Genomic DNA, 21,518 nt, shown 5'->3' with positions numbered 1-21,518 from the left:
GTACAGGAAGTTAGGAGATAAATTAAAATGCAGGACCTCAAATGTAGTAATCTTAGGATTACTCCCAGTTCTATGTGCTAGCGAGAGCAGGAATAAGAGGATAGACCAAATGAACATGTGGCTGGAGAGATGGTGTAGCCGGGAGGGATTCAGATTCTTGAGGCACTGGGACCGGTTCTGGGGAAGGTGGGACTTGTACAAACCGGAGGGGCTGCACCCAGGCAGAGCTGGGACCAGTGTCCTTGCGGGGGCTTTTGCTAGTTCTATTGGGGAGTATATAAACTAGTGTGGCAGGGGGGTGGGATCCCAGGAGTAGGATCAGGTAGGTCAGATTCAGATCAGAGAAATGGAAGTAGAACATTAGCTAGGGACGTTGTGATAGACATGGAGTTACAGGAGAAGCAAAGTTTAAAAAGTGTCCAGCAAGGGAAATTGACGAGGTTAAACTGTTTATACTTCAATGCAAGGAGTATTACAAACAAGGTAGATGAGTTAAGGGCACAGGTAGACACATGGCAGCAGGATGTCATTGCTATAACGGAGATCTGGCTAAAGGAAGGACAAAACTGGCAGCAAAATATCCCTGGTTATAGAGCCTTCAGACACGACAGAGTAGGAGATAAAAAAGGAGGGGGGTAGCACTAATGGTTAAAGAATCAATTCCAGTTGTGAGAAGGGATGATATACTAAATGGGTCAACAAACGAGGCTTTATGGATTGAGCTTAGAAATAAAAAAAGGGTAGTCACACTACTGGGAGTATTCTACAGACTCCCAAATAGTGAAAGGGAGATAGAAGAACAAATATGTAGGCAAATTTCTGCTTGTAAGAACAAGAGGGCAATAATAGTAGGAGACTTCAACTATCCTAATATCAACTGGGATTCAAACGATATAAGGGACACTGAGGGAGAAAAATTCATGCAGTGTGTCCAGGAAAATTTTTTCAACCAATTAGTGACAAACCCAACGAGAGGAGATGCAATTCTAGACCTAGTCTTGGGGAACAAAGAAGGGCAAGTGGGTGAAGTGACAGTTGGCGACCATATCGGGGACAGTGATCACGATTCAGTTGGATTTAGCATTACCATGGAAAAGGACAGAGATAAGGCAGGAGTAAAAGTCTTGAACTGGGGGAAGGCAAATTTTGCAGAAATGAGAAGGGACTTGGCTGAGGTGGACTGGACGGCACTGCTGGAGGATAAAACAGTGGAAAACCAGTGGGAAGCACTAAAAAGCGAGATCCTAATTGTACAAAGTAGACATGTCCCCTACAAAAATAAGAGTGGTACTGCCAAATCTAGACCTCCCTGGCTGTCTAGAGGAATACAGGGGAAGATCAAACAGAAAAAGAAATCATACGATAGGCACAAAGAACTAAGCACTGCAGATAGCCTAGATGAATATAGGAAGTGCAGGGACGAAGTAAATAAAGAAATCAAAGAGTGGGCATGAAAAAAGATTAGCAAGTAAAGTTAAAGATAACCCCAAAGATGTTTTACCAATACATTAATGCTAAAATGCTAAGGAAAAAGTGGGACCTATCATAGATGCAGAGGATGTGGAAAGGGTTTTGAATGAATAATTTGTCTCCGTGTTTACAAAGAAAAGGGAGGATGTAGATATAGTAGTCCAGGAGGAACACTGCGAGATATTGGACGGGATAGTCATAAAGAGAGAGGAAGTACTCAAAGGGTTGAAATCCTTGAAAGTTGATAAGTCACCAGGGCCAGATGGATTGTTTCCGAGGCTGCTGAAGGAAGTCAGGGAGGAGATAGCAGATGCTCTGAGGATGATTTTCCAATCTTCACTAGATACAGGGAGGTACCGGAGGACTGGAGAAATGCAAACGTACTTCCATTGTTTAAAAAGGGATCAAAGGAAATGCCAAACAATTATAGGCCAGTTAGTCTTACATCGGTGGTGAGCAAATTAGTAGAATCAATCCTGAGAGATAGGATTAACTGTCATGTGGAAAGGCATGGACTAGTCAGGGATGGTCAGCATGGATTTGTTAAAGGAAGGTCTTGCCTGACAAATTTGATTGAATTCTTTGAGGAAGTGACAAGAAGGGTTGATGAAGGTAGTGCAGTGGATGTTGTGTACATGGATTTTAGCAAGGCATTTGACAAGGTCCCACATGGCAGATTGGTCAGGAAAGTAAAAGCCCATGGGATTCAGGGTAATGTGGCAAACTGGATAAAAGGTTGGCTTTGTAACAGGAAACAAAGAGTAATGGTTGATGGATGCCCTTGCGAATGGAAAGTTGTCTCAAGTGGTGTTCCACAGGGCTCGGTGTTGGGACCCTTGCTGTTTGTGTTATATATTAACGATTTGGACGTGAACGTGGGGGTCACAATTGGGAAATTTGCAGATGACACAAAGATTGGCAGAGTAGTGGATAGTATAGAGGAAAGCCATAATCTCCAAAACGATATAGATGGGTTGGTGGAGTGGACGGTAAAGTGGCAGATGGATTTTAACATAGAGAAGTGTGAGGTCAAACAGTTACAGGGATTACAAAATAAATGGGAATATACTAAGAGGGGTAGATGAAGTGAGAGATCTTGACGTACAGGTACACAGGTCCCTGAAGGCAGCAGTTCATGTAGACAAGGTTGTAAAGAAGGCATATGGAATGCTCTCCCTCATCGGCTGAGGTATAGAATATAAAAGTAAGGATATAAGGTTGGAATTGTATAAAACACTGGTGAGGCCACAACTGGAGTATTGTGTGCAGTTCTGGTCACCACATTACAGGGAGGACGTAATAGCTCTGGAGAGAGTGCAGAGGAGGTTTACAAGAATGTTACCAGGGTTAGAAAAGTGTAGCTACGTGGAGAGATTGAATAGGTTGGGGTTATGTTCCTTCGACTAAAAAAGGCTGAGAGGTGACAAAAACAGAAATACGTGGAAAAACTCAGCCGGCCTGACAGCATCGGCGGAGAAGAGCAATGTTGACGTTTCGAGTCCTCATGACACTTCAATACTCGAAAATGTCAACTTTGCTCTTCTCCGCCGATGCTGCCAGACCTGCTGAGTTTTTCCACGTATTTCTGTTTTTGTTTTGGATTTCCAGCATCCGCAGTTTTTTGTTTTTAAGGCTGAGAGGTGACTTGATTGAGGTGTACAAAATTATGAGGGGAATAGATAGAGTGGGCAGGATAAAATTGTTTCCCTTGATGGAGAATTCTAGAACCAGGGGACATAGATTCAAGATAAGTGGCAGAAGGTGTAGGGGGGACATGAGGAAGAACTTTTTTACGCAGAGGGTAGTGGGCGTCTAGAATTCGCTGCCCAAGTTGGTGGTAGAGGCAGAAACTTTAAACTCTTTTAAAAAGTACCTGGATCTGCACCTTAAGTGCTGTAAGCTGCAGGGCTATGGGCCGGGTACAGGAAAATGGGATTAGAAAGGGCACCTGGGTGTCCTCTGTCTGGCATGGACAAGATGGGCCGAACGGCCACCTTCTGTGCTGTAACTTTTCTATGGTTCTATGGTACACATCCCTTGACAAATAGGAATGCACCAAACGACATAATATGATACCATATTGAGTTGTTTGATTAATACACTTTGATTCCTTGATAATTGAACATAACTAAACTAAAACTATTAAAATTATTAAACATGGACTTCCCTGCAGAATCTCTTTTTAAGGAGGTTATAGCGGGGCACTTAGGAAATCTTAATGCAATGAAATGGAGTCAGCATGGTTTTGTGAAAGGGAAACCGTGTTTGACTAATTTATTAGAGTTCTTTGAGGAAGCAACAAGAAGGCATTTGACAAGGTGCACATCAAACGTTACTACACAAAATAAGAGCTCATGGTGCAGGGAGTAACATTAGCATGGATAGAGGATTGGTTAGCTAACAGGAAACAGGCATAAATGGGCCATTTTCAGGCTGGCAAGATGTGATGAGTGGAGTGCAATAGGGATCAGAGCTGAGGCCTCAAAAATTTACAATTTATACCAATGACTTGCATGAGGGACCAAATGTATGGTTGCTAAATTTTCTGACAACTAACTTTCCTATCTATCTTTGTGTTGTGAAGAGGGTATAGGAATCTGTAAAGGGATATAGACAAGTGAGTGGGCAAAAATTTGGCAGATGGAGTAAAATGTAAACTTTGGCAGGAAGAATAGAAAAGCAGCATATTATTTAATTTTAAATTTAATTTTAAATTTTAATTTAAAGAGATTACAGAACCCTGAGGTCCAGTGGACCTGGATGCCCTGGTACATGAATCATGAAAAGTTAGTATGCAAGTACAGCAAGTAATTAGGAAGGCAAATAGAACATTGTCATTTATTACAAAGAGAAAAGAATATAAAAGTAGGGATGTTTTGTTACAGTTGTACAGGGAATTGGTGAGACTATATTTAGAGTACTGTGTATAGCTTTGATCTCCTTAAGAAGGGATATAAATGCATTAGAAGCAGATCAGAGAATGTTCACTCGACTGCTATCTGAGATGGGAGTGTCATCTTGTGAGGAAAGGTCGGACAGGCTAGGCCTGTATCCATTAGAGTTTAGAAGATTGAGAGGTGACTTTATTGAAACATATAAGATCCTGAGGGGACTTGACAGGGTGGATGCTGAAAGGATGTTTCCCCTTGCGGGAGAGTCTAGAACTAGGGGGACACAGTTTAAAAATAAAGGGTCTCCCAGTTAAGATGGAGATGAGAAAGAGAATTTTTGAGGGCCATGAAGCTTTGGAACTATCTTCCCTGGAGAACAGTGAAGGCAGGGTCATTGAATATTTTTAAGGCAGAGGTAGATAGATTCTTGACTAGCAAGAGAGGCAAAGGTTATTGGGTGTAGGTGGAATGTGGAGTTGAGGCTGCAATCAGATCAGCCATGATTTATTGAATGATGGAGCAGACTGGAGGGCCGAATGACCTACCCCTGCTCCTAATTCGTATGTTCGTACAAGGCTCAAGTCAGGAGTGTGATGGAATACTTGCCTTGATCAATGCAGCTCCAACAACACTCAAGCTCTACACCTTCCAGGAAACAGCAACCTGCTTGATTGGCACCCCATCCACCACCACAAACATTCACTCCCAACATAACCGACGCACAGTGGATGCTGTGTACCATCTACAAGATGCACTGCAGCAACTTACCAAGGCTCCTTGGATAGCACCTTCCAAACCTGTGACCTCCACCACCAAGGACAAGAGCAGCAGATGCATGGGAACACCACTCTCTGGAAGTTCCCCTCCAAGCCACTCACCATCCTGACTTGGAAATATATCGCTGTTCTTTCACTGTCGCTGGGTCAAAATCCTGGAACTCCCTCCCTAATAGCACTGTGGTTGTACCTACACCACATGGACTGCAGTGATTCAAGAAGGCAGCTAGCTCGCCACCACCTTCTCATAGGCAATTAGTGATGGGCGGTAAATGCTGGCCTAGCCAGCGATGTCCACATCCCATGAATGAATTTAAAAAACAATAATTTCAGACCCTAGTTTTTCACTGTCAAGTTAAATTTGAAATTCTATCACATTATGGTTACTCTTGCCTAGAGGATCCTTTACTTTGAGATCATTAATTATCCCCCTCTCATTATACATTACCAGATCTAAAGTAGCTTGTTCTCATTGGTTCCAGGATATATTGTTCTAAGAAACTGTCCTGAATATTCTCGATAAAAGCAAAAAACTGCGGATGCTGGAAATCCAAAACAAAAATAAAAATACGTGGAAAAGCTCAGCAGGTCTGGCAGCATCCGAGTATACTCGATTGGCTACCTGTTCGCAGCATGCCCAGTGCCAGAGTTAAGGACATCTGCTCAGGGCTGGAGAGGAACCTGGGAGTGTCAAGCGAAGGATCCATTTGGTGTGGTCCATGTGGGTAGCAACGACATAGGTAGGACTAAGAATAGGTACTGCTAAAGGAAGTAAATGAGGAGCTAGGGGCCAAATTAAAAAGCAGAACTGCAAAGGTAATACTCTCTGGGTTACCACCAGGGTCATAAGATCAGAGCCCTGGTGAATTGATTTGTCCAATCAATATTAAGATTAAAATTGTCCACGGATATTGCGTTACCTTACATTATTTGCATTATTTGTAAATTTATACTCTTGTCCTACAGTGTAGTTACTTTAGGTGGGCCTAAAGCTCCTGCTCCTATTTCTTGTGTTCTATAAACTGCTCTCACTGGTGATTTATTTCCTTTGTTATTTCTTATCTGCACTGAAACTGATTTTACATCTTTATCTTCTGAACCAAGATCATTTCTCAACACTGTACTGATCTCATGTTTTATTAAGAGATACTGCAGCTGCTTTTCCATTCTTCCTGTCCTGAAATAGCAAACACCTTGAGTGTTCAGTTTCCAGCCCTGGTCACTTTGTGATCATGTCTCTAATGGCTATTGTATCACAGCCATTTATTTCTATTGTGCTATCAATTTATCCATCTTATTACCAATCAGCATGCATTCATTAAAAACCTGAATTTTGTCGTCTTACTATTTTTCCCTACTCTCACCCTATATGCTGGCGCATTCTTATGTTTGTATCTTCTGTCCCCAGCTGTGTCTCACTGGTCATCATTCCCTGTATTCCTATCCTGCAACATTGCCTTGTCCTTTATCATTAACTTTCTAAATCCCTTGTGAACCCCCATTTTTTCCCGTCCACCCCTACTTTTTAGTTTAAAGCCCTTTTTACAGCCCTGGGTATACAATTCACCAGGGCACTGGTCCCAGCACAATTCAAGTGAATACTGTCCCAGTGGTACAGCTCCTCCTTTCCTCAGTACTGATGCCAGTGCCCCATGAATCGAGACCGATTTCCCCCACATTAATCCTTGAGCCATGCGTTTGACACTCTGATCTTATGGCCCTATGCCAATTTGCTCTTGGCTCAGGTGGTAACCCAGAGAGTATTACCTCTGCAGTTCTGCTTTTTAATTTGGCCCCTTGCTACTCATATTCCTTTAGCAGTACCTATTCTTAGTCCTAACTATGTCGTTGCTACCCACATGGACCACACCAAATGGATTCTTCCCCTCACACTCCCAGGTTCCTCTCCAGCCCTGAGCAGATGTCCTTAACTCCACTCCACTCTACAGGGACCCACGGTGATGCTCTGGGGAATCAAATTTGTGGAAAATTCCTTTTCTGAATATTTTTTGAACTTTGTGACCATAAATATAAAGCAGTCTGTGCTATAGTGATGCTTGTTCTGCCCAGAATTATTTTAAGTTGAATACAGTTATGTGATTGATTATCTAATCAGATGAGACTGGGATCTAGATGGCTGTGGTTACACGTTCTGGTTGAAGGGATATTAGTCTCTGGTTCTTTATGATGCTGCTTGACAGAACTGTAATGTTGGCCTGGATTTTTTGATGTTACTGATGGCAAAACTGTCAGCATTCACCATTATTACTCCTCTGCAACTGAGAGTAAATTCTGGAGTCTGCACATGTGCAGTTACAATGCGGAAATTTAGACGCTGCTGTTGGTGATTTATGCTTCTCCAGAGAGTGACCTATTTAGGCCCCCCAAGAATGCAGTCATTAAAAATCATAACTGGAATCATTGAATTGAGATGTATCTGTTCGTTTATGCTATTAGTCTTGCTGTTTTAGAAAAAAACCTGGACAGAGTTACGCCTGCTTGTATGAGGTGTACCTGGGTCTTTTAACATAGGAAGTTCATAATTATGCTGTCAAAACTCTCTGGCCTTGAAAACTAATCTATATTTCTGAGATGTCAAATTTCTTCATTATGATAAATATCTACATTTTTAATCTTCCAAAGTTTGTTTGATATTTCTGTTTCTATCGTAATTCCACATTAATACCTCAATCATATAGGCTATTAGTAGAAGGTGGATGCAGATTTCAGGTTACTATCGGATCAGCCATGATCTTATTAAATGGCGGAACAGGCTCGAGGGTCTGAATGGCCTTTTTTAAAATTTATTTGGCCATGGGATGTGGGCGTTGCTGGCTAGGTCAGCATTTATTGCCCATCCCGAGTTGCCCTTGTTCAAAGGGCATTTAAGAGTCAACCCCATTGCTGTGGGTCTGGAGTCACATGTAGGCCAGACCAGTTGAAGACAGCAGATTTCCTTCCCTAAAGAACATTAGTGAACCAGATGGATTTTTGCAACAATCGACAATGGTTTCATGGCCATCTGCGGACTTTTAATTCCTGATTTTTTTGTATTGAATTAAAATTTCACCATTTGCCGTGGTGGGATTCGAACCTGGGTTGTCAGAGCTTTACACTGGGTCTCCGGAATACCAGTACAGTAAAAATACCACTGTACCGCAGCCTCCCCTTTTTGTTCGAAGAATAATCACTGCATTTTACTTCTGGTTGCTGTCTGTGAGAATTCTTCATGTGATTAGCTGCTTATCCTGATTGATGACATCACTGTTGTTGGATGCCTGAAGACCTCCTTTATTAGGTGGCAAATTCAAGCTAAAATCCATGTCACAGAGGTGGACTGAGCAGAGCGGAGCTGTAAAGGAGGTAGATGCTATCCAGGCCATGGTGACAGACGAGGAAAAGGTGTCACTAGAAGGGCTCAAAATTGATGAGGAGGAAGTGTTGAATAGACTGTCAGTACTTAACAAAAACAGAATTACCTGGAAAAACTCAGCAGGTCTGGCAGCATCGGTGGAGAAGAAATCAGTTAATGTTTCGAGTCCTAGTAGCCGCAGTAGCTTTTAGCTTTTTGTTTTTATGTCGGTACTTAAGGTTGACAAGGCACCGAGACCGGATGAGATGCATCCAAGGATATTGAAGGAAGTGAGAGTAGAAATTGCAGGGGCACTAGCCATAATTTTTCAGTCTTCCCTAGACTCAGGGGTGGAAACAATTATTTGGGATAGAATTAATAGTCACATGGAAAAATATGGGTTGATAAAGAAGAGCCAGCATGGATTTTTAAAGGGGAAATTGTGTTTAACTAACTTGCTGGAGTTTTTTGAAGAGGTAACAGAAAAGGTCGATGTGGGTAATGCTGTTGATATGGTGTACATGGACTTTGAAAAGGCATTTGACACAGTACCACACAACTGACTAGTGAAAAAGGTTATTGCTCATGGAATAAAGGGGACAGGAGCAACGTGGATACAAAATTGGCTGAAAAATCAGAAGCAGAGAGTAATGGTCAATGGATGTTTTTCGGTCTGGAGGAAGATTTGTAGTGGAGTTCCCCAGGGGTCGGTATTGGGATCCTTGCTTTTCCTGATATATATTAATGATCTAGATCTTGGTGTGCAGGGGACAATTTCAAAGTTTGCGGATGATACAATGCTTGGGAGTGTTGTGGACTGCAAGGGGGATGTATGAAACTTCAAGAGGACATGGACAAGTTGGTGGAGTGGGCAGATAGTTGGCAGATGAAGTTCAATCTGGAGAAGTGTGGGTGATGCCTTTTAGTAGGAAGAACATGGACAGGCAATATAAAATAAGGGGTGGAATTTTGAAGGGGGTGCAGGATCAGAAAGATCTGGGCGTATATGTGTATAGATCATTGAAGGTGGCAGGACAGGTGGAGAGAGCAGTTAAAAGAAGAATATAGTACCCCGAGCTTTATTAATAGGGGCATAGAGTACAAGAGCAGGGAGGTTATGCTGAATTTATATAAGACCCTAGTTAGACCTTAGCTGGAATATTGTATACAGTTCTGTGCACCATATTATAGGAGGGATGTGAACACATTGGAGAGAGTGCAGAAGAGGTTTACAAGAATGGCCCCAGGGATGAGAAACTTCAGCTATGAGGATAGATTGGAGAGGTTGGGACTGTTTTCCATGGAGAGAAGACTAAGAGGAGACTTGCTAGAAGTTTTCAAAATCATGAGGGGCTTGGACAGAGTAGATAGGGAGAAACTGTTCCCACTCGTAAAAGGATCAAGAACGAGAGGGCACAGATATAGTGATTTGCAAAAGAAGCAAATGTGACGTGAGAAAAAGGTTTTTCACAGAATGAATGGTTCAGGTCTGCAGTGCACTACCTGGAAGTGTAGTGGAGGCAGGTTCAATCGAGGCATTCAAGAGGGCATTAGATGATTATTTGAATAGAAGCGAGGTGCAGGGATATGGGGAAGAGGCAGGGCAATGGCACTAGGACATAATGCTCATTTGGAGAACCGGTGCGGACACGATGGGCCAAATGGCCTCCTGTGCTGTGAAGATCCTGTGGTTCTATAAAGAGCGAGACTTCAAGCAGAGTGGAGCTGTAACGGAGTTGGACTTCACTGAGCAGAGTGGGGCTTAAATTTAAGGAAATAGTCTTGTAATTAAAAACAAACAAAAAGTATGATAAGGGAGCTTAGTCCCGGGTGTTGTACGGCCTGCAGCATGTGGAAATTCTTAGACGCTCCTTGCAGTCTGGATGACCATGTGCAGGAAGTGCCACCTGCTTGACCAACGTGTTTTGGAGCTTGAGCGTCAGCAGAAGTCACAGCGGAGCATCCGCGAGGCTGAGAGTCACGTGGATAGCTCGTTTTTATATGTGGTCACTCCGCAGCTTAAGGAAGTGCAGTCAGAGAGGGAACGGGTAACCACCAGTCAGAAGAAGGGAGGCAGGCAGGTAGTCAGGAAAGCCCCAGAGTGCATCTCACTCAAGAACCATTTTTCTGTGTTGGAAAACGGTGAGGGTGAAGGTTCCTCTGGAGAGTGCAGCCAGAGACAAGTTCACGGCACTGTGGGTGGCTCAGCTGCACAAGGGGGGAGGAGTAAGAGGGTTAGAACAATAGTGGGAGGAGACTCGAGTGAGGGGTGCAGACAGGCACTTCTGCAGCCGTAGATGTGACTCCAGGATGGTGTTGCCTCCCTGGTGCCAGGGTCAAGGATGTCACACAACGACTGCAGAGCATTCTGAACGGAGAGGGCGAACAGTCAGAGGTCGTGGTTCGCATTGGTACCAATGACATAGGTAGAAAGAGGGATAAGGTTCTGCAATAATAATTTAGGGAGCTAGTTAGATTAAAAAGCAGGACCTCAAAGGTTGTAAACTCTGGATCACTCCCTGTGCTACGTGCTAGTGAGTATAGGAATAGGAGGAAAAAGAGGCTGAATGCGTGGCTGAAGAGATGGCGCAGGAGGGAGGGCTTTAGTTTCCTGGATCACCGGGTCTGTTTCTTGCGAAACAAGTCAGACGGGTTGCACCGGAACGGGACCAACATCCTTGCAAGGAGGTTTGCTACTGCTGTTGTTGGGGGCTTAAACTAATTTGGTAGGGGGGTGGGATGCAGTGTGGAGGTACAGTAGGAGGTGATGCAAAGCCAAATATAGAAGACAAACTCGGTCTGGAAGGCAGAGCAAATATTGACCTGTTAAGGCACAAGTGAATAATGCGAGGCTGGGTTGCATCTATTTTAAAGCAAAGAGTCTGACAAGTCAGGCAGATGACTTAAGGGCGTTGATTAACACATGGGATATTGTTGCTATTACAGAGACATGGTTGAGGGAAGGGCAGGACTGGCTGTTCAATATTCCAGGGTATAGAATCTTCAGGCGTGACAGTGGTTGGGGGGGTGCAAAAGAGGAGGTGGCATTGCACTATTGATCAAGGAGTCAATTACTCCAGTAAGGAGGGATGGTATCATAGAAGGTTCCTCAAACGAGGCCATATGCGTAGAACTTAAAAACAAAAAGGGGCAGTCACTTTGCTGGAAGTGTACTATAGGCCTCCAAACAGTCAGGGAGAGATAGAGGAGCAGATATGTAGACAAATCTCCAAAGTTGTGTAAAAATAATAGGGGATTTCAACTTCCCCAATATTAACTGGGATATTCTTAGTGCGAAAGGCTTAGAGGAGGTGGAATTCTTAAAGTGCATCCAGGAGAGCTTTTTTGAGCCAGCACATAAAAAGTCCTACAAGAGAAGGGGCGGTACTGGACCTAATCTTAGGGAATGAAGCCGGGCAAGTGGTAGAAGTGTCAGTGGGGGAGCATTTCGGGGATAATGACCATAACTGTAAGATTTAAGGTAGTTATGTAAAAGGACAAAGATGGACTGGAAATAAAGGCCCTGAATTGGGGGAAGGCGGATTTCAATATGATAAGACAGGATCTGGCCAAAGTGGACTGGGAGCAACTACTGGTAGGAAAGGGAAACTTTAAACAACTGTCATAACCTATAATTTTAAGTGTTAAGTGTGGGACCTTGTCAAAACTCTTACTGAAGTCCATGTAGACTATATCAACTGCACAACCGTCATCTACACAATTAGTCACCTCATTGAAAAATTCGATCAAATTTGTTAGACATGAATTCCTCCTGACCAAGCCATGCTGACTATTCCTGATTAATCCCTGCCTCTCTAAGTGGAGATTAATCCTGTCCTTTGGAATCTTTTCCAAAAGTTTCCCAACCACTGATGTTAAGACTCACTGGCCTGTAACTACCTGGTTTATCCCTACTACCCTTCTTGAACAATGGTACCACATTCACTGTCCTCTGGTCCTCTGGCACCTCTCCTGTGGCCAAAGAGGATTTGAAAATTAGTGTCAGATCCCCTGCAATCTCCTCCCTTGCCTCACATAGCCTAGGATACATCTCACCTGGGCCTGAGGATTTATCCACTTTTAAGCCTGCTAAAACCGCTAATACCTCCTCCCTTTCAGTGCTAATTTGTTCAAGTGTATCACAGTCCCTGATTTCTACACCTAGATCGTCCTTCTCCATAATGAACATAGATGAAAGATAATCACTTAAAACCTCACCTACGTCCTCTGGCTCCATGCACAGATTGCCACTTTGGTCCCTAATGGGCCCTACTCTTTCCCTGGTTATCCTCTTGCCCTTAATTTATAAAATGCCATGGGATTTTCCTTTATCTTGCCCACCAGTGTTTTTTCATGCCCCCCCCCCCCCCCCCTTCACTCTTCTAATTACATTTTAAAGTACCCCCTGTCATGAAGCTATTAAATCACAGAATCTCTCAGTGCAGAAGAGGTTCTTCGGCCCATCGAGTCTGCACCGACACGTGAGAAACACCTGACCTACCTACCTAATCCCATTTGCCAGCACGTGGCCCATAGCCTTGAATGTTATGACGTGCCAAATGCTCATCCAGGTACTTTTTAAAAGGATGTGAGGCAACCCGCCTCCACCACCCCCACAGGTAGTGCATTCCAGACCGTCACTACCCTCTGGGTAAAAAAAAAATGTATATAATATTGGAAAATATTTTTCTTTTAAAATAGAGGTTTAGTCTCTGTGTGTGTGGCTTAATTAGATTAAAGACAGCTAGTCTGGGTGCTTTGATGTGTACTAGTTTTTAAATGTAAGAGAAATTGCATGCATTTGCACTTTTTGAATAGAGCATTCAAGAAGTGGGGTGAAAACTACCACCTATCTAGCAGATACCAAGCAATATGTTTATATAGCTAATAAAATCAGTACTGTAAAAGGGGTTTTATTGCTAGAAGAGGCTGGTGATACAATGAGAAATTACATTCAATGAGCTGTGCAAGGTATAACTTCAGTAGTTTTGTGTGTGTAGAGCAGAGGCAATGTGAGATCAAAAACAGCCATAAGCCTTCAACTGTCTCCACAGGAACCAAAGTGGAAAAAACCTCATTTGAATTGTGTACGGCAAAAATGCTTTGCCAGGTGTCTTGTTAAGTCTATGGGTTGCTGTTGCCTTAATGGAGATTAGTTTGGGAATTTGTTAAACGTTATGAGTAGTAATTTATAGCCGTGTGTAAATTAATAAAATGTTTCATTAGTTTAATGTAAAACCTCAAGAACTGGTGGTCGGATTGCTGAGTTTAGAGCTGCAAGTCAAACATAACACTTAAAATTATAGGTGATGACAGTTGTTTAAAGTTTCCCTCTGGGATTTTTAAATAACTCAGGTGTACCAACTGCATAGCCATAACACGCCCCCTTCACTTTCTATATTCCTCTGGGGCTTCTGCTGTTTTCAGCCCTCTGTATCTGCCACAAGCCTCCTTTTTTATCCTTATCCAATCCTCTATCTACCTTGACATCCATGGTTCCCTGGACTTATTGGCCCTACCCTTCACCTTTACAGGAACATGTTGGCCCTGAACTCTAGTTCCTTTTTGAATGACTCCCACTGGCCTGATATAGACTTTCCTACCAGTAGTTGCTCCCAGTCCACTTTGGCCAGATCCTGTCTTATCATATTGAAATCCGCCTTCCCCCAATTCAGGGCCTTTATTTCCAGTCCATCTTTGTCCTTTTACATAACTACCTTAAATCTTACAGTTATGGTCATTATCCCCGAAATGCTCCCCCACTGACACTTCTACCACTTGCCCGGCTTCATTCCCTAAGATTAGGTCCAGTACCGCCCCTTCTCTTGTAGGACTTTTTATGTGCTGGCTCAAAAAAGCTCTCCTGGAATGAGCAAGAAGGTAAGAGCCCATGGGATCCAGGGCAATTTGGCAAATTGGATCCAAATTTGGCTTAGCGGCAGGAGGCAGAGAGTGATGGTCGAAGGTTGTTTTTGTGACAAGTGGTGTACCACATGGATCGGTGCTGCGACCCTTACATTCATGATTTAGACATAAATATAGGAGGTATGATTGGTAAGTTCGCAGATGACACGAAAATTGTTGGTGTTGTAAATAGTGAGGAGGAAAGCCTTAGATTACATTACGATATAGATGAGCTGGTAAGATGAGCAGAGCAGTGGCAAATGGAATTTAATCCTTAGAAATGTGAGGTGATGCATTTTGGGAGGACTAACACGTTAAGGGAATACACAATGAATGGTAGGACCCTAGGAAGTACGTGGGATCAGAGCGACTTTGATCCCTGAAGGCAGCAGCATCAGTAGATAAGGTGGTTAAGAAGGCATATGGGATACTTGTCTTTATTAGCTGAGGCATAGAATATAAGAGCAGGGAGGCTATGTTGGAGCTGTATAAAATGCTAGTTAGGCCACATCTGGAGTACTGTGTGCAGTTCTGGTCGCCACACTATAGGGAGGATGTGATTGCACTGGAGAGGGTGCAGAGGAGATTCACCAGGATGTTGTCTGGGCTGGAGCATTTCAGCTATGAAGAGTGACTGGATAGGCTAGGGTTGTTTTCCTTAGAGCAGAGAAGGCTGAGGGGAGACCTGATAGAGGTATACAAAATTGAGGGGCATGGATAGGGCAGATAGGAAGAAACTTTTGCCCTTAGCGGAGGAGAGAGTAACCAGGGGGCATAGATTTAAGGTAAGAGGCAGGAGGTTGAGGGGATTTGAGGAAACATTTTTCACCCAGAGGGCAGTTGGAATCTGGAACACACTGCCTGAGGGGGTGGTAGAGGCAGGAACCCTCACAACATTAAGAATTATTTAGATGAGCACTTGAAACGCCATAGCATACAGGGCTATGGGCCAAGTGCTGGAAAATGGAATTAGAATAGATAGGTGCTTGATGGCCGGCATGGACACGATGGGCCGAAGGGACTGTTTCTGTGCTGTATAACTCTCCATGACTCACCTTTTGAGGCAACTTATTCCGAGATCAGTGGTGCACACCATCACTTTGCCACTGGCCATATGATCCAGGCCATTGCATTCAGATTTGTTCTCTTTTAATAAAAGTAGAATGCAGATGACATGGTGAAAACTTGGACATACATGAGGGTTAGAAGGCAAACATTCCAAATATTTGAAGTTTTTTTCTGCTAAGCTGAATGCTGCTGAGGATTGGTGAAATAATTTATATTTCATTCTAGTTGGATAATTAAAAAACAGCAAATTTGTTAAGAACTTTGAATGCATTAGCAAGAACTTGCATTCAGTTATACTGCAGCGATACTTAAATGTTTGTGGTAGCGTTCGAGGATTAAATTTCTACTTGTGTAATATATACAAAAGTAAGCTATAAATTAATACAGTTAAGACACGTGCTTGCATCTTTTTAAGAAACAGTATTTTTACATAGTTGATGATGTACATATAGTTGGTAACCCAGAATACGTCAAAAGATTTATAATTTCAGTTGTTTTAATTCTGTCCCCTTATATTCTTTTGGATTTTAACATAATATTTAATCACATTACGATTCACTGGCAGCAAAATGCCTCTTATGTGCTTCAACTTCACTGGCCAGGAATGGAAACCCTGTTTCAGGCAAAGTAGTGCGAGTAAAGCTGAAACAGTGCTAAGAATTGAAGCTGATATGAACAACTTCCTCTTCCTGCCATCTGCCTGCTCTCCCTCCACCACTTACCTTTCCCCAGGATAACTTTGCTCTGTACTTCCTAGTTTGGAAACTATATGTTATTTTGTATTTTACTTCGCTTGTAACCGTTCAAACTTGTCCTGTTCAAACTACTTGTTTTAGAAAGGTTCCACAGAAAGAGCAAGGCTATAGATATAGAGTATGTTTTTTAAACTTGATTTTTTTTCATTTGCACTGCCACTGTAAGGTGACCAATCTCCTTGATTCATTGCGTTATATTTTGAGTCATCATCTCTACTACGGCAAGATAGCATCTTTGATTTTTGTGATTTTACCTAAGCGCAATAAAAAAAACCCCACCATTATGGAGATTGAATCTACCTGCATTTACTGCTGGTGATCATATTGTACCATTTCATTACGTACATAATGTTTACATTTATCGCATTATTGTACTTCAATGCCTAAACAAGCCAATTTAGGTGCTGCAAAGATAATTCTAAGATCCAATTGCACATTGATAAAATTTTTAGGGGGAGTGGTTGGACAAAATGATATTAAACATATGTTGCCTTTATAGATTTTTTACTCCAAACTGTAAGTTTTTACATTACAAAATTTAATATATTTATAATTAGGATTAGGAGAATAGACCAAGATTTTTTAGCTAACAGAAGAATTTTGTGTGCGCTTCTGTGGAAAGTTGGAAATTCATATCCATGTGTTGTAATAACAGTAGCAGAATCTATGTATTTTCCCATTCTTTGTTGTGGTGCAATCCATAGGCACTTATGTTTTTCCACTTTTATTTCCTTTCATCATTAAGGTACCATTGGTATCTTCCACAAATGAACCATACACACCATCTCAGCCAATGTACCAGCCCACCCATGTGTCAGAGCAGCGAACCCAGAAAGAATCAATGGAATCTATTCAGGTAAATGCAGCATGAGTACACCAAAATTGTACAGGAAAGCTACACGCCCTTATCACATTCATTTTATTTTTTTCAAAATTATTCACTGTTTCAAAGTACACATTTATTTAGCAACGTTAAGGACCATCCAGCTCCATCTGCTTAACCAGTAGCAAGCATGACGAAATGCCTGATGCCGTTCACCCTAAAAAGTATTATTTCGATTGCTGTTGCTAGGTGCCTTAATCGTGTCTTTAAAAAAAAAAACTGTCTACTACATACAAGCAATTCAGTCCCAAGGATTCATCCACTCATTTTTGTGGAATTAACTTTGTAATGTGTTTGTCTTGTTTCAATTCTGTTGTCCAAGCATCAGCCTTTTTTAGCCCAGGGATATTATGTTGGGAATTAAATTCCAAATAGTCAGCCGAACCAGAAGCATAATTTTGTATAGATTTGCATCATGATTTCAAAGATGTAGGGAAGGGATGGGGAACTTGGTAAAATTATATCTCCTGCGTCTCCTCAACTCCTAAAAAAAAATCGGACAATTTTTTAAATGCGGCTGCGGCTTTGTAACAAATGTGCGTGCAAGTCCATCAGGAATGTTTATTTATAAGTGCATCAGATTCTGGAATGAACAGTGGGTAGGAAATTCTTGTTCGCTATGGATACATCTAACTGGTGCCTATTTAGAACTGTGCTAAGGCTAAATATGTTCTTGTGAAGCATTTAATAGTTGCATGTTAGTAGATTGGTAGCTTTAACTTTTTTTTTTGCATTTGGTCTTCAAACTTCTGTATCTCCATAGACTGCAATGTCGCTGACCCCTGAACAGCCAGCAGCATCAACAGCACTTCCTGTTGTTTCCCAGTCACAAGCTTTCAAAGCTCCTCCTAACAAACCCCTTCACAGCAGTGGCATAAATGTGAATGCTGCTCCATTCCAGTCAATGCAAACGGTAAGATGGCCTTTATTTTGACAGCTTTTAGCCAAATCAAACCTTGATTAAGTTTGACCAAAAATCGAGCATTTAGCAAAAGTGTTATAGGATGAAATAATTCTGTATGCCATCTTCATGCATTTGAACTGGTTTTCTTCTGTAGTTTCTCTTCCTTCTCCCTTTGTGCTCTGTATGAGCTCATCTTGTCCATGAAACCCATCTCACGTTCTCTTGACCCTATTGCCACTAAACTACTGACCACCCAACTTCCTTTCCTGGCTTCTATGTTATCTGACATTGTTAACAGGTTTTTTTTCCCTCAAGTCTGTTTCTCTCCTAAATCTGCTGGCAACTACCACCCCATCTCCAACCTTCCTTTCCAATGTGTTGCGGCCTTTCAAATTCAAGCCCACGTGTGAATCCCTCTAATTGGATTTCTGTCCCTGCAACGGTACCGAAAGAGCTCTTATCAACATCACAAATGAATCCTATGTGATTATGACAGGCAAACAATCTCCCCTTGTCCTTCTCAACCTGTCTGCGCTCTTTGACACGGTTGATCACACATCTTCCTTCAACGCATCTTCACCGCCATCCAGTAGGTGGGATTGCACTTGATTTTCCACTTATCTATCCAACTGTAGACAGAGAATCGCCACCAGGTGGCCTCTCTTCTCATTTCCTTACGGTTACCTCTGGTGTCTCCAAGGATCTGTCCTTAGGACCCCTGCTCCTATTTCTCATTTACATGCTGTGCCTTAGTGATACCATTTGACAACCATGTCAGCTTCCACAAATCTGCTGGCAACACCTAGTTCTACCTCATCATCACCTCTTTCAACAGCTCCACTGTCTCTAAATTGTCAGGCTGTTTGCCCAACATCCTGAATGTATTGTATCAGTAGAAATTTCATCCAGTTAAATATCAGCAAGTTTGAAGCCATTGTCTTTGCCACAAACTCAGTTCCTTGCAACCAATTCCAGTTCTCTCCTTGGCACTACCTGAGGCTGAACAAGACTGTTCACAACCTCAGTGTCATCATAATTGACCCCAAGGTGAACTTTCAACCACTGTTACGATCTCTGTGGAGACCAATAACATGAGTGAACTGAACATCCAAAGGGAAAAATCTGAGTCATAGAGGTCTACAGCACAGAAAAAGGCCCTTTGGCCCATCGAGTCTGCACTGGTCAAATAAGTACCTAACCATTCTAACCCCATTTTCCAGCACTAGGCCCTTAGCCTTGTATGCCATGGCATCACAAGTCCAACTACTTCTTAAATGTTATGAGGGTTTCTGCCTCTACCACCCTTTCAGGCAGTGAATTCCAGATTCCCACCACCCTCTGGGTGAAAAAATTCTTCCTCACACCCCCTCTAAACCTCCTGCCCCTTACCTTAAATCTTTGCCCCCTGGTTATTGAAGTAAAAGTTCCTTCCTGTCTACCCTACCTATGCCCCTCATAATTTTATACACGTCAATCCTGTCCCCCCTCAATCTTCCCTGCTCCAGGGAAAATAACCCCAGTCTATCCAATCTCTCCTCATAGCTAAAACTCTCCAGCCCAGGCACCATCCTGGTAAATCTCTGCACTCTCTCTAGCAATCACATCCTTCCTATAATGCGGATTCCAGAACTGCACGCAATACTCTAGCTGTGGCCTAACCAGCGTTTTATACAGTTCCAGCATAACCTCCCTGCTCTTATATTCTATGCCTCGGTTAATAAAGGCAAGTATCCCATATGCCTTTTTATCCACCTTATCTACCTGTCCCGCTACCTTAAGGGACCAGTGGACATGCACACCAAAGTCCCTCTGATCCTCGATACTTCCCAGGGTCCTACCATTCACCGTGTATTCCCATGCCTTGTATCACCTCACACTTATCCGGATTAAATTCCATTTGCTACTGATCAGCCATCTGACCAGCCCGATCATATCCTCCTGTAATCTAAGGCTATCCCCCTCACTATTTACCACCCACCAATTTTTGTGTCGTCTGTGAACTTACTAATCAACCCTCCTACATTCAAGTCTAAATCGTTTATATATACCACAAACAGCAAGGGACCCAAAACAGATCCCTGTGGAACCCCACTGGACACAGGCATCCAGTCACAAAAACACCCCTCTCTGATGGACAAGATTTCACTTTTTATAACTTTTACTGCAGGAATCAAACCAAAATCAACATAAATTAACAGGCACATTTGTATTCTGTAGAAACTATACCACTTACACTCTTTAGCTGATATAACAAAGATAAGTCTCAGATTTCTCAGGTAGTCCTTTAAGCATATATGGCATTAATCTCAGCCACAAAGTCCCACAAAAAATAGTTCTTCCCAGGTAGGGTTTCGGGTCTTTATTTATGATAGGGTTACTCTGATGCAGCTTTACTCTCCCGGAGTTCCACCAGTACAATGTCCACCAAAAGGCACACTTTCTGGATTCTTCATTGCTGCTGGAATAAGCCTTTTTGGCCGCCTCCTCCAGCTGTGCCACAACTTTCTCCCTTGGCTGTCTTAGACTCTTAGATTCACAATCACTGGGATTAACAATCCTGTCCTTCTGCTGAAAAACTGCACTTCTCAAGAGCCTTGCCTGTTCTGATCACTGGCTGAAATTTGACCTCTGTGCTTTCTTTATTCACACCAATTAGCTTCTGTTTCCCAGCAACCCAAGCCACAAGTTGGTTTCTCAAGGGGAGGTGGTGGCGTCGTGGTATTGTCACTGGTCTAGTGATCTAGAGACCCAGGGTAATGCTCTGGGGATCCTGGTCCGAATCCCACCATGTCAGATGCTGAAGTTTGAACTCAGTAAAAATCTGGAATTAAACCTGGCCTGCATGTGACTCCAGATCGACAGCAATGTGGTTGACTCTTAACTGCCCTCTGAAATGACCGAGCAAGCCACTCAGTTGTATCAAACTGCTACAAAGTCTTAAAGGAATGAAACCGTACGGAACACCCGGACCTAGGCACCAGAAACAACAATGGTAAACTCAGCCCTGTCGACCCTGCAAAGTCATTTTGGGGCTAGAGCCAAAATTGGGAATGCTCTCTCACAGACTGGTCAGCAACAGCCTGACATAGTGTTGTGCGGCACTACCACCGTGCTAGATGGGATAGAGTTTTGATCAAACAGATCTAGCAAATCAAGACAGGGCTGTGGGCCATCAGCAGCAACAGAATTGTACTCGACCACAGCCTGTAACCTTGTGGCCTTGCATACCCCCCACTTTACCATTACCGCCAAGCCAGGGGATCAACCCTGGTTCAATGGAGAATGCAAGAGGGCATACCTAAAAATTAAGTGGCAACCTGGGGAAGCTGCAACACATGCTGTTTGGCACGCAAGTAGTCCTAATCGCAAGCAATAGACCAGAGCAAAGTGATCCCACAACCAACTGATTGGATCCAAGCTCTGCAGGGGAGGTGGTGGCATAGTGGCATTGTCACTGGACTAGTAAACAGCGAAACTAGAAGCAGGAGTACGCCATTCGGCCCTTTGAGCCTGCT

General features: G+C 42.8%; 1 protein-coding gene across 1 annotated transcript in view; it reads left to right on the top strand.

Moving 5' to 3' along the window:
* The window catches only part of caprin1b (cell cycle associated protein 1b), a 204,275-nt gene that overhangs the window by 128,725 nt on the left and 54,032 nt on the right, over window positions 1–21,518 (top strand). Inside the window, exons 12-13 of the mRNA XM_078549580.1 lie at window positions 16,962–17,072; window positions 17,863–18,012. Coding sequence (XP_078405706.1) covers window positions 16,962–17,072; window positions 17,863–18,012 — 261 coding nt within the window. The remainder of the gene's footprint in view (window positions 1–16,961; window positions 17,073–17,862; window positions 18,013–21,518) is intronic.

The sequence above is a fragment of the Cetorhinus maximus genome, chromosome 9 (assembly GCF_964194155.1).
Source record: "Cetorhinus maximus chromosome 9, sCetMax3.hap1.1, whole genome shotgun sequence".
Lineage (NCBI taxonomy): Eukaryota > Metazoa > Chordata > Chondrichthyes > Lamniformes > Cetorhinidae > Cetorhinus > Cetorhinus maximus.
Note: the sequence above shows the minus strand (reverse complement) of the source record. Positions and strands in the feature narration are given on the sequence as shown.